At 36.9% G+C, this 14,043-nt stretch overlaps 3 protein-coding genes across 3 annotated transcripts; 1 reads left to right on the top strand and 2 right to left on the bottom strand.

Moving 5' to 3' along the window:
* Window positions 1-745: 745 nt before the first annotated feature.
* LOC141590704 (calcium-binding protein PBP1-like) lies at window positions 746-1,117 on the bottom strand. Its single transcript, XM_074411271.1, has one exon. The coding sequence runs from the start codon at window positions 1,115-1,117 to the stop codon at window positions 746-748; it is 372 nt and encodes a 123-aa protein (XP_074267372.1).
* A 4,257-nt stretch (window positions 1,118-5,374) lies between these two features.
* LOC141592971 (E3 ubiquitin-protein ligase CSU1) lies at window positions 5,375-8,346 on the top strand. Its single transcript, XM_074413879.1, has 2 exons — window positions 5,375-5,812; window positions 7,445-8,346. Exons 1-2 carry the CDS (start codon window positions 5,574-5,576, stop codon window positions 8,118-8,120), a joined length of 915 nt encoding a protein of 304 aa, XP_074269980.1. The 5' UTR covers window positions 5,375-5,573; the 3' UTR covers window positions 8,121-8,346.
* A 1,836-nt stretch (window positions 8,347-10,182) lies between these two features.
* On the bottom strand, window positions 10,183-11,957 carry LOC141592975 (uncharacterized). The gene has a single exon (XM_074413883.1). It carries the CDS (start codon window positions 11,810-11,812, stop codon window positions 10,430-10,432), a length of 1,383 nt encoding a protein of 460 aa, XP_074269984.1. The 5' UTR covers window positions 11,813-11,957; the 3' UTR covers window positions 10,183-10,429.
* Between the last annotated feature and the right edge of the window lie 2,086 nt (window positions 11,958-14,043).

Below are 14,043 nucleotides of genomic sequence, written 5' to 3'. Positions count from 1 at the left end.
TTTTTGATGCTGACGGTTTGCATTCATGTGAATCTGCATGTTATAGTAATAAAAGGCATTTTTTGATGTAAAGTGAGTTACAAGGGTGATTTTGATGTTGATGGGATTTGAACTCAGGTCATGAGCATCATCTATCATGACTTTACGAACTAAGCTGGTTGAAATTTGCGTAGTAATAAAGGCATACTTGAGAAATATCCTCAACATTGAACATTTTTAACATCCAACATTCATTATTCATTCTTCCACTTATATATAGGCAAGGCAGGGGAGGCTTCTCGTTAGAGTTTGTCATCTCTGTCGCAAAGCCACACCGCGATCAAGTTAACAAAGTTGTGGAAGGGTAATGCAATACGATTTTGAGGCAGTATTGTTTAGCACCATGGAACAATTGTCACATAAGATAACTACTACTCCATCTGTTTCACAACAGTCAAAGTGACATCTCGAAGACTGCGCAAAGTCAAATGGGAAGGTATTTGCGAAACAGAGGGAGCATAGTATAAGCTAAAAATGAACAATTGCACTAGCATTTCCAAGAAAAGTAGGATAAAATAATGAAATATCATTGCAACCAAAAAAAATGAAACATGCATGCAAGCTTATATAGTCTAATACTATTACATAGAAGAAGGAAGTTGCTTGTAAAAGAATGACAACTGACATAACAAAACTATTACTTATAAGTTTATTACGTTCTCTCTGTTCCAGTCATTTGTTTTAACGAAGAGAGTACTAGCTCGTACTAGGCAGAACGTCTGGTAGCGAGTGCTTGTTGAAGCCACCTTCTAGAATCTTCCATTAAACCAGGACTCAACCTAAACATTAACACAAAAAACTCCATCTTACTCAAACAACCATCACCATCCACATCACCTTCTTTCAACATTTCTCGCAACTCGTCCTCAGTCATCTCACCTAACCCTAAAACCGCAGAGTTTCTCTTCAAACTCTCGAATGTGATCATCCCTTTCTTCTCATCCTTAAGTAATCGAAACCCATTACTCAATTCCTCCATAAACCCTTCTTCTCCTAATTTTTCAACCATCGAGGGGAGAAAATCCTCGAACTCAACCTCATTTGTGTTGCTAACACTCTTACTAGTACTAGCCGCCATTTTAATAATAACAAATATGAAGTAATGTTTTATTCTGAACGTAAATTATCTGATATATGATATACGATATATGATATATGAGTTTGTTATGAAAATTATGGATTTGCATGGGGTGTATATATAGGGAAAATATATTTAAGAGGAAATGTTGTAGGAAAGAGGTATAAGTGAGAAGATAGTTAATAAGGTTAAAAAATGTATGTTTTTTGGTGGTATTTTCGTTTGGTTGCTAGTTGCTTTCCTCGAAGTTGCATTTTGTTATGAACTTGTTGGGTTTTTTTAGTATGGATTTTATAGGGAATTTGTTTGAATTGTGTACTAGGAAACTACAAAGAATGTAACATCATCGGAGTATCTACTTCTTGTACTATATGCAACAAAGTCTCGAATTACTCACTTTGTTTTTTTTGCAAATAAATTTTTATAAATCACAAAATATATTGTAAAATAGGTTTTCTTGATAATTAAATTTGAAAAAATTATTAGTACCATTTTAAACGATATTGTGTTTCAGTATCAAAGTAACTTATTTGATTAAAATTTCAGATACCTTAATTTTTTTTGCAAGTGTTTGCCAAGTAGATTATTTTAACCAAATAAGCTACCTGAAATGAAATGCTACATAGGATAACATTTGAGAAATCAAGTACCTGATTCTTATTTCACTTACATTTTTACCTCTTTAATCTATAATATTAAATACATTTGTTATAACTTTTTAAGTCATCTCACAAAAAATCGACTATTTTTCAGCTAGTTTGTCAAACTTTTTCTATATAATCAGTTGTCTTATCAGCTCCTAATTTTCAGTTTATCTTAACACTCAGCTTTTTCAGAATTATTATTATTATTATTATTATTATTAAGTTAGCATTGATAAAAGATGGATAATGACATTGACAAAGACTTGTTAACGTTAAGTCGTTAATTTGAAGATTTGATGAGTGACAACAAAGTAGGTCATGTATGTCACAGTATGTGCCTTCTTCCATCTTTCATTCTCTGTTTCTTTTATTTATTTTTCTAACTTTTTTCATTCTTATTTTATTATGATTTTTGGAAGAGTCTAAAATAAACACTAGAATAGTAAAAGTGTATCAAACAATGCATAAATAAACTGTCAAATACTAGCCAGTTTTCTGACAACAAATATTTTGAATTTTAAGAATGTAATCATGATTTTATCAATGAGTGAAGACGAACGGAATTGAAAATAATAAAATGCGTATCTGACTTAGTCTTAATAGTAAAATGTAATGTAGTTTTATGTTAATTTAGTGTAAAGTCGCCATACACACCAATCATTATTTATCAATGAGTGGAGACGAACCGATTTGAGAATAATAAAAAGGGTTTTTGACTTCAGTCATAATAGTAAAGTGTAAGGTGGTTAATTTAGTGTAAATTCGTCTAACACGGGAAATTTGTGTGTTTCTATAATGTGAAGGCTTAAAATTGAGTAAGGGTAAAGAGATTATGAAATGTTTTTTTGCAAAACTCTATAAAGAAGTTATTATTTTTGAAATGAAACAAAATTGAAATGAATCAAAAAAAAAAATGAAAGATTAATATTATAAGATTGAATTATTTTAGGTTTATTTGGACCAATGTTGCTCATTCATTAGACGGCTTAACAAAAACGAAAATTGTTATAGTTGCTAATTCAACCAATGATTTACGCTTCAGACGTTTGAAGCACAAATATGATCCGTGTAATCCAACTTACTTTAGTTTAAACATTTAAACATCTAAAAAGACATTCCCAATGTTTTCATAATCATAAAATTAATACCCCAACTCACTTCGGTCTCCTGAGTTGGTTTTGATTAGGGGAATATTTATATGGTTTCCCCCTTTGTTTTCTACCTTTTTATCCGCTCCTCTTGGTTACGAGGTTTTGGTCAGCGGGGGTTGTTTCCTAAAGTGTAGGAATTTGCTCTCCTTTGGAGACAGATTTTTGTGGTCTGTTTTCCGCCTTTTCTTTCTACGTCCTTCGGACGTAAGTGCACTTTGTTCTCTCTCGTTGGGTCAAGAGGTTAGTTGGTTTTCAGATAAGGCGTATAACAACCAAGGAGATGAATCTCTGAGACGCTCTCTTAGGTCTTGTTGCAGGTATTTCTCCGAAGTTGTATCAATAAAGATGAGTAACAATGAGTTTGTGGAGGTATGTTGGCTTTCTGAGGAAGATTTTCACAGCCAAGGAGATGAATCTCCGAGACCCTTCCTTGGGTTTTGTTGTAGGTATTTCTCCGACGCTACATCTATCAAGACAAACAAAGATGGGTATTTTCCTTGGGCCGGCGTTGCTCATCCATTAGCGATTGGGGTAGATTTGGATTTTGAAGAGCGTGTTCAGACTTCCGTCTTACGCCATCAGCACTATGTTCTTAACCGATGCAATCTTTACCTTGTTTTAGTTTATGTGATTTGTAGTACTCTAGTGTTTTATGTTGTAGCCTATAGGGATGGTTTAGTAAGCCGTACTATTATAATGTAAGACTCTTTCTTCACAAAAAAAAAAAAAAAAAAAAAAAAAAAAAAAAAAAAAAAATTAATTAATACTCCGTACTCTTAAGTCCTTTGTTAGAAGTTAAGAAAGGAGTCTGAGGCCGCATTACCAAGCTATTGATTGAGCTACACTAAAGTCGGCCTTGTGCATCACGTAGCATTATAGACCAAACCTTATGAGAAAGAGCATGAAGCTCATGATCACCGAGAGGAAAACCAAATGTCATTTTATATAACTTACCCGCGTTAAAATTTGCCTCTCCATACACATGATGTAGTACGTACTCCACATCTTTGGATAGTAATTGTTTGCAGTCTTTGATAAGTGCTCCTAAGTTGAGTTATATATCTTCAATGTTACTATTATCAAGGTTCACCACAACCTTAAACTCTGAGTCCACAATTAGTTGTCGTTCTTTGAATCTTCTAATCAATTTAGGGAAAGATCATAACCCACAAAACTCAGCTAGAGTCATTATAACATAACTAAGGTTCAACCGATTTTTTTTATTTAAAAAAAAAAACAATATTGCTAGTGTTGCGGCATAATCTACCTTCCCCAACTATGTCAGGATTAGCCTTAGAGCTCCCATCAACAGATAGCCTCAATGTATCGTGGAGAGGGGGTCCCGGTATCACCTCTATTTGCCTCATCCCTCATATACTCATTGAGGCTTCTTTAGTCAAAATCCTCTATATTTCCCAAAATTAATGAGGTTCATTTCCTCTAATAACATTAATTCATATATTATTTCTCCTTCATATCATCATTAGTGCGACCGTTAATTCGTTTCAGAATAACATCTACGACTACCACAAATCCACAATGATAAAAAAAAGGGAGTTGCTAAATCACGCACATCCTTTTACTTAATCCCGCACATTTAATCCTTCTATACCGAGTATGCCCCTCTCATTTCTCACCCCATGAGAGAAACAAGAGAGAGAAAAAACAAAAAAAACAAACTGCCATTCCAACCCTGACAACTCCTTCCCCACCACCCTGCTAGCGCGCCGACCACCATTCCACAACCCCATCCTCGCCGACCATCCATCTACAGTCCCAACCCCGCGCGACCACCCCTCCTTGCTACCATCCCTGAGTCGACAACCCTATCCCCGTGCCTGCAACGGTTGCAGCAACCACCATACCCGGCGACACCTGCCTGACACTACCACTCGACGCCATCTCCTCCGACCATCCTACTCCGCCTAACGACCCCCAACCACCACTTCGACAACCCAAGGCAATCAAAACCCTAATTGTCGATAATATGGGGAGATGGCGACGGTTTGTGACGATTCTAATCGAGATGGGTGGTCAACGGTGCACGGTGGTTGTCGAGGTTGGGAGATGGGTGGTCAGGGCTGGGGAATGGGTGGTCGGGCAATGGTGAGGAATTGAACGGTTTTTATTTTATTTTTTATTTTTTTTATAAAAAGGGCAATAACGGAATAATGGTGAAAAATGTGTAGGATATAATAAAAGTGTGTGCGGGATTTAGCAATTACGTAAAAAAATGGTGATAATCTAAATTTATTTTAGACAAGCTTTCCTAATGAGGATCATTAGTACGAACTTTCCATATTTTTTCTTCTAAATCTCTAATCATATTTTTTCTCCCATAATCAACTTAAATACTCCTAAATAGAATAATTTTTTCAAAATTAATTAATAAAAATAAATTAGCTCGCGGCCAACCGACACGCACATTGCACCTTATCGCCTCGACTCCTTACCATCTCGGTGCGCCTTACGCCTCTTCAAACTAAAGATAGGAGTCGTATTTTGGTCATCAAAAACCTCGACTAATCAAATTAGGATTAGGGTTCATCAAATTTCACTATTTCACCCCCAAATCACCCCTCTTTCCTTCCCTTCTTTTCTAATCAATCAATCATCAATCGCAAAAATTAAAATTAGGGTTCATCAATTTAATCCCCAAAAATGCCGCAAAGACACTCGAAAAACAACAACGATCTCGCTTTTTTCACGTACGATGAAAAGAGAAAATTAGGTTACGGAACCCAGAAAGAGAGATTAGGGAAAGATTCAATTAAACCTTTCGATGCTTGTTCTCTTTGTTTGAAACCTGTGATTGATCCTTTATGTTGTTTGAAAGGTCATATATTTTGTAAAGAGTGTATTCTTAATTGCTTACTTTCCCAGAAGAAGGACATTCAAAGGTATTCTTTTCGTGTTTAATTTTAGTTAATTGTTTGATTTATTAGCTTTGGTATTGGTGATTTTGGGAATTTTGAGGTTTTAGGGTGTTTGATTGTTGAATTTCGTTGAGATTTAGTGTGATTGGTAGTTTACAGTAGGTTATGCACGTTTCGGCTTTTTGTCGAATTCGTAGTGTTGTTTTGTGATTGATAGTGTGGTTCTGGTAGTGTAGAATTACAAGAGTTAGGGTTTTCCTTTAAGAATGATGTGATTACTAGCTTACAATAGGTAGTGCGGATTTCGGCTTTTTTGTCGAATTCGTAGCATTGTTTTGCGATTGATAGTCGGATTCTGATAGTGGAAATTGCACAAGTTAGGGTTTTTAGGAGTGTTAGGCTGTTTGATTGGTTAATTTTATTAAGAATTTGTGTGATTACTTGTTACAGTAGGTTGGTGCAGATTTTGGCTTTTTGTCGAATTTCGTAGTGTTGTTTTTTTATTGATAGTATGAATCTGTTAGTGTAGAATTGCAAAAGTTAGGGTTTTTAGGAGTTTTAGGCTGTTTGATTGCTGAATTTCTGTAAGAATTGGGTGATTACTTGTTAACAGTAGCTTGTGTGCCTTTCGGCTTTTTATCGAATTCATACTATTGCTTTGTGATTGATACTATTTGATAGTATGATTCTGGTAGTATCGAATTGCAGTAAGTTAGGGTTTTTAGGAGTTTTAGGGTGTTTGATTGCTGAACTCCTTTTGGAATTAGTATCGTCACTAGCTTACAATAGGTTGTGCATATTTCAGCTTATTATCGAGCTCATAAGTGGTGTTTTGTGATTGATAGTATTTAGGGTGTCAAGTAAGTGATTGTGCACTGGTTTTGTTTTTGCTGATTTTGCCATAACTTGTAAGCTAGTTACTGTAATTATTGAGCTTAAGTATGCTTAAGTAGTTCTTGTTTGAGTCCGTAGTGTTTATTCAAAGATTTGCAGTTGGGCTGGAAGTCTACGGTACTTGTTTTCTAAGGATAATGTTGGATTGGGTGTCTAGTATATGAATGTTTTTGAGGGAAAAAAATACAGGATATTAACGTTCGCTTTTATTTTGTAATGAAATCCTTTATCTGTGCATGAAGGCTAATAAGGACTAGTAGTAATAATGAGTAACTGAACTGAACATTTTAGGGGTTTATAGCGCTAACGCTTACAGAAGTAACTATGTTTAGGATTTGAATTTATGAAACGGTTTACTAGTGAAATGATTAACTTTGTCTCTGCTCATGGTGGTCATCTAGGGATTCTATGTTTAACTGTCTTGACCTTTAAGTGATACACTTGTCTTCAGCAGCACTGTCACACTGATTCGATGTAACATTGACTCCTCACTTTTGGGGGACATACTCGTGTATTAAAGGATTTAAATCTTGTTTGAAAGGTTTCAGGCTATTAATGATTTGAAGCTATGGTACTTTGAAACTCTCTTTTCTGGGAGGTACTCGTGCCTGACATGACCCTTGGGGGTATGGATCTGGAATCTGTACTCCACACTTACCAATATGACCCCCGTACCCGTGTTTGAGTAACATAGGATTGAATTTTTTCAGGCTTCTGAACTTGTTAGATGGTGAAATAAATGTCTTTCCGGTGTACATGCAGGAAATTAGCGGCACATTCTGCTCATAAACAGCAGGAAACCGAAGAGGAACATGAGAAATTAATGCTTCAAAAGGCCAAAGAACTCGAGTACTTTGACCGGCAAAATCATGGTGCTGTGCCTCATCACAGCGACAAAAACTATTCTGACGGTAAAAACGGATTTCATGGTGCAAACAGTGTGAAGACCACTTCTTATGAAGAAGAAGCCTTGAGGACAATGAAAGCTTTCTGGCTTCCATCTGCCACTCCAGTAGCACCTGCAAAAGTCGACGCTCCTTCAACCTGCACAACTTGTCCGGAGGGAAACGAGAAGCTTAAGTTGAAATCCCTTTTCCCTATTTGTTTTATAGAAGAAAACGACGATGACAAAAGCTCCAATTTTGTCGATAAAAAATACATTTGCCCAAGTTGCAAAGTCACCTTGACCAATGCCATGTCACTAGTGGCTTCGAGCTCATGCGGTCACGTCTTCTGTAAGAAATGTGCGGACAAGTTTATCGCCGTGGACAAGGTTTGTTTGGTTTGTGATAAGCCATGTAAACCTAAGAGTTTAGTTGCTTTGGAAAAGGGAGGGACGGGATTCGCAGCTCATGATGATCATCTGGAAGCAAAAGATTTTAAGCATTTGGGAAGTGGTTCGGGATTAGGGCTAGTAAGACCTGCTGAAAAGGTTTGAGTTCAAATATCAAGTACGTTTTTTACTCGATTAAACCATGCAGTTTTGTTCTATCCTTTCGGATTTTATGTCAATGTATGATGTTTGTTTAAGGGGATATACCGGATATATTCACTGTGTAATCTGCTTTAGTAAGAAATGTGTTACGAAAGCCGCTGTTAAGGACTAATGTCCTCTATTGGTTATATAACACTGCAGGGGAATATAATGAAAATGATTTTTCAAACTTTTGATCAAGTCTGTATTATTTACAAAATCTCCGTCTTTATGATAAGCCAACTGTCGAACCGTCATATATACAATACTGGACCTTGTGAACCATTGATGCTGGATTCAGTAGGGTCACCAGGTTGGCACCCAGTCTTATCTGCAATTTCAGACCCAAAAAACCGTCGAATAATCCGAAACATCTGCTGTTCCTGTTAGATCAACTCACTGTTCATTATGCATTTATGCATCTCACATGGCAACAGTCAGTCTTCATCAGACATTCAAACCAAACAGTCCAAACCAAAGAAGCAGCCATCAAAAGACAACAATGCTGTGGCGTCGGTGGGTGGTACCGGGTTTCATTACCACCCTATCACATGCTATATGAAGCATATCATCTTAATGTTATGTGCATTTTAGATGTCAGAGATGGTACTGAAACTCGGTATAACCTGGCAACACTATCTCATTTTCCACCAAAATAATCTGCTAACCCTCTGATCGACAATTAAAAAAAACAGTTGGCATGGGTGTCGAGGCACACTACGTGTAGGAACGTTTGGTGCAGGCGTCAAAGTGTTAGTCGACCTTGTCCACTGTCTCTAGTTTCGGTACAGTTACATAAACCCAAAGTAATGCCAGAAAAGGAAGGTGAAAACAATTGTTGAGCTTCATTCCTGAAATGTAATTGCAGCTGATTTAACACATTGATGAAGAAGTCTTACTGATATGGACCCTCCTTTACACTTCTTCACTGTAAAGTTGGTTTTAGACCTGAATGCCCTTATACAGTCAAAGCCCGAGTATAAACACTTCATTTTGAACCAAAAACCTTTTGGATTATTCATAGAATAGCCATGTCCGACACTTGGACACACACCTGTATTGATACTTGTATAGCATTTCATAGTTTTGCTTGTGCCGTCTGTAAAGTGACAGGTTCCAGTAAAAGTTTCCTTCTATCAATGAAATTCCGAACCTGTTAATCTGTTATGGTGCTACAAGCCTATAAATATGCGATGGTTAGCTAACACAACTCCGGCACAGCAATATGTATATGTAACTAACACTACTCCGGCAACCCCTATCCCGCAATTTAGAACATGACTGGTCGCCTTCGAGTATGGATTTCAGATACCCTTATGGATTTTGAATCATTTTAATATTGACTGGTTGTTGTAGCAGTAACCAACTAACCACCAGAACCAGTCAGTTCAACAACCTCCACAGATCACACATTAACCTACACCAGGACCGTGGGGACCTTCGAGCTGGGGTATATCTCCGTCCATATCCGAGTGATGGTTGAGACACGACCAGTAATTCTATACCTTCATAAATGTCAGATGAATGCGAATCCAAATCCGTCATCATCAAAATCAATTTGATCACTCACACTCACAAAAATGATGCCTACATGTCAAAACCTTTCCTAACAAATTGAGGCATCTAAGTATCTAACCTCCCAATATGAACAATACCAATACAAGCAGTAAGTCTTTCTTAAAACGATACTATCCATCTTAAGAATACCCCCGCTTACATACATAGGACAAATCTTTTGTTATTCTAAGACAATTTCCTTTTGTCTCATCTAACATACTAATTACTAACCCCATTTTAAGTTTACGACAGATATTATTTTCTTAAACAAGAATTTGCGGAAAAAAACATGCTTACATAACATAGGGTGGGGGCATGTTATGTTAGTGACTAGCAAGTAATGACTCACCACAACATTACTTTACCTAACAATCTCTCATATGATACCATTCTTGTTGGACTTACTTTAATTTCCAACCACTTTATACATTTTCACTTTGTTTTTTTATTTGCCAATTTCATCCAAAAAGAGCAAAAGGCCATTATTCTCTTCAATAGGTAACTTTATCAAAACCTTGTTTACACATTATATTCTTTTCTTCAAAATTACAAGAAAAATTAAAACAAAATAAGAAAAAAAAAATGCAAAAAAAAAAAAATTATTACACACTTCACATTTTTAATTGTTTGACCAAAAAAACAAAATATTATTACCATTCGACTTAAGTAGACTCTAGTATTAAATCTTAGTTTCGGTCATGGTCGGCTGGTGCATGCTAAGGTTGCATAGTCCTCCCCTTTGGTGCATCCAACCCGGGTTGTCCATATCCACCCATTTCCTCTCCCGACACCGGGAGAATCATACCCGGAGGATAATTTGCATCCATACCCGGCTTATTTACCGCGTAGAATAAAGGTTGACTCACGCCACTTGACCCTTGAACCTGACCCAAACCCGGACCTAGACCTGGACCCATGTTCCCTTGCATTTGCATGACAAAAGGATCCATCCCTTCAACGGGCCGAAACGGTCCAGCACCATACACCGGTCCAGGACCTGAATACCCAACCGGGACTTGAACCGGACCTGGACCATATTGTTGAACAAAATGACCCGGAACTGGAACTTGAACTTGGACCGGGACTGGCACCGGTTGAAGATGTGAATTCCTTTGTGGGACCACACCCGGACCTTGACCTGGACCGGCTGGGACATAATAAACCGGAATACTCTGCACACCCGGTTGAGGTTGATGATGAACTGGATACGGCGAACCCGGGTTCGACCCCGGACCCCAACCCGAACTCAAACCGGGATTCAGACCCGGGTTCGGACCCTCCAACTTAGTTTTAACAGGAGGCAAAGTAGGCAATTGCGAGGCAGAAGAAGTTGACCCAAAAGCAGGCGAACCCGGGTCCGAACCGGGAACACCATCACCCAACCCGGTCCGACTTTTCACCCTTTTATCCGTATCATCCGAATTATCCAACCCGAATAAATAATCCGGAACCTCAGACACAATCGAAGACGCTTCAGACCTCCGCCTCTCCAACGCCGCACCTCCGCCATTCAACGCGTCGAGAAACCAATTTTCTCGCTTCTTCGAACCGTCTAACAACGACGCGATACTACTCGTCCTCGAATTAGTATCAATTTCACTCGTTTCGCGACTGAGAGACGTAGGAAATAAAAACAACCTTAACCTCACAACCCTATTATTATTACTACTACCGCTGCTACTATTATTAATATTATTATTATTAATGTTATTATTCGACGTAATAGTAGCAGCGGTAGTAGTAGTGGTAATAGTTAGACGGTCGAATTCGTCTAACATATTATCAATATCCTCATCATTTGATACAGTGATAAGAGCATCAAGGTCTTCATTAGGTAATTGGTATTTGACCGTAAAATCGATACCGTTTACGAGTTTCGATAATTTAGCGATGAGTGCGTTGTATGTCGTGGTACGATGAACGGCGACGATACGAGTATCGCCGCCGACGTAACGGAGTTGATTGTCGTGAGGTCTAGGAACGATTTTGCCACCGAAGCTGCACATGAGACGTACTATTGATTTGTTGTCGTCGTTAGCGAGTTTGTTGGTGGCTCGTGGAGTTGAACTCACTGAGTCTGCTCCCGAGTCGACCTCCATGATTGAAAGGTTACGAATGAAGAGAATGAATTGGTTGATTGATAGGTGTGGAATGTGGATGTTGGTTTTTTGGGGATTTATTTATTTATAAGTGTCTTAATTTAAGTGTTATGATAAGATTATTGTGAGACCTTTTATATACGATGAAATTATTGTGAGATTTTTATATAATTATATCGAAAAGAAATTAAATACGGTTTCTTCTAAAAGTGTAAAACAGTTTTATAATAGAACAAAAAAAATATATTACAAAGATGTTGATGCTCCTATCATGAAAAGCACTGGCTGGTAAAAGTTATTTTAAAGAATCACCTAAGTAAATTATCACTCGTTTTATAATAACATTCGTAAAATAGTTTTATAGAAATGAGTTATACGATGATGACTACGGTTAGTTTACAATTTTTTAAATTTTTTTGGGATATAAGTACTACCAATATTGATACCAAAGAGTGTTAAAAAAAATGGCTCCTAAAACTCCGTTAAATTTTCTAACTTTTTTCAAATTTCCTTTTTAAAATTACTCATTTTCCCTCCTAACGGAATCGTGACTCTGCCACTGTTCGTGTCTATCTTATTATATTTCCCTATTTTAGTACCTCATTTTTAACAAATTGTAAACTAATTTTTAAATAATTTAGTCAGAAATGGTCACTCAAATAATTTTGTTTATTTTTTCCATAATGTATAAGCCTATATTTGGTTCATTCCGCTCCACACCAAATAAAAAATTTGGTTTTAAAAGTGGTCCGAACCTCTAACTCGGACCGGTAATCACTAATCACCCCTAGGCCCTAGATATAGAGCAAAGAGATTGGGTGGCACGTTCGGTGACAAGATGAGGTGCTTAAGGTATGTATTAGAGTAGGTTTAGGGAAGTGAATATTATTATGGTTAGTAATTAATTGTGATTGTGATTGTGATTGTGATTGTGATTGTGATTTTGATTTTATTCGTTGATTGTGGTGATATTATACTGTATTTTTTGTGTGTGTGATGAATAGGATTTGTGACTTTGTGAGGATTCTTTTGTGTAATCATTTTTGAATAGAAGAGGTGGGGCTGTGGACGTCAGGGTCGGTGGGAGGGGTACCTAAATGTTTTGGTATACATTCTTTTTACACAAATTTTCATTGAAGACATGACATATATGTCATAAGCTGAAGATGGATACCATTTTATCTCACAATGTACCTACTTTTTCTCTCTCTGCAACACTATTTATATGGTCCCTTTTTTCCACTAACCCATTTTATTACCATTTTATCTCACAAAATATCCGTCACAAATGATAACCCGTCACAAGGGAGACAAATTGTTCTTTTTATAAACGGCTTCATTATTATTGTATGTTTCTGACTATGAATCATGATGTAGATAGCTAGTCACCTAACTAACACAAATTTTAAATTTATTAAAATTAAATCATAGATTGGTCTAATTGTAATATAAATGGGCACAAATTCTCATTGAAGACGGATATATCCGTCATAAGCTGAAGACGGGTTAAGTAATACCTAAATGGATAGATAAGACAAACGTAGAATGCTACTCCCTAGACATTTTGCTTTTGTCTTATCTACCCACTTGGATATTACTTGACCCGTTTTCAGCTTGTGACGGATGTGTCCGTCTTCAATGAGACTTGCTGATAAATGGGAGAAGTAATAACAAAAAGTAATTTAATCCGAACCTACACAATTCAAATTTAATTAGGACTGAACGAGTACCATATAATGTGTATTATATGGTCTTATAAGTTCAAGTGTTCAACTACCAATAACGGCTTTAAGGGTTGATTCCCTAATGGTAAAGAGTCTAATTTCTGACTTTGAGATTGAACAGGAGTTCGATTTTTATTGAGATAAAATTTAGGCATGTTGGTAGATGATCTGTAAACACCACTGTAAGCCCTCAAATATCGAGTCGACCATAAACGGGTTGTGAGTTTAGAGATGTCGAGATGATCACATCACTAAGCTCAGCCACATGTGTTTTAGCATTACTGCATTTTCAGAACTCGAATCCATGACATGTATAAACCTAGAACAGCCCCTTATCAGTTAATCTAAGTTGATCTAATGCTTATAGATGGTAAGTGGTTGTTCTAGCCTAATTATAGAGGTCACGAGTTAGAATTCTAAAACCGCAATAGTGTTACTAAAACACATGAAGCAGAGCTAGTTCCTACGAATCCGAATCTAAACTAAATCAAATGGTATAGACCAAGA

This window comes from Silene latifolia, chromosome 7 (genome assembly GCF_048544455.1).
Source record: "Silene latifolia isolate original U9 population chromosome 7, ASM4854445v1, whole genome shotgun sequence".
In the NCBI taxonomy this organism is placed as follows: Eukaryota; Viridiplantae; Streptophyta; class Magnoliopsida; order Caryophyllales; family Caryophyllaceae; genus Silene; species Silene latifolia.
The sequence above is the reverse complement of the archived record's forward strand: the minus strand, read 5'-3'. Positions and strand labels throughout refer to the sequence as shown.

Bases quoted from the DNA above. Each gene is read 5' to 3' on its own strand.
- LOC141592971 (XM_074413879.1), top strand. From the start codon at position 5,574: ATGCCGCAAAGACACTCGAAAAACAACAACGATCTCGCTTTTTTCACG. The intron at 5,813-7,444 runs GTATTCTTTTCG...GTGTACATGCAG, and splicing joins CAGAAGAAGGACATTCAAAG to GAAATTAGCGGCACATTCTG.
- LOC141592975 (XM_074413883.1), bottom strand. From the start codon at position 11,812: ATGGAGGTCGACTCGGGAGCAGACTCAGTGAGTTCAACTCCACGAGCC.
- LOC141590704 (XM_074411271.1), bottom strand. From the start codon at position 1,117: ATGGCGGCTAGTACTAGTAAGAGTGTTAGCAACACAAATGAGGTTGAG.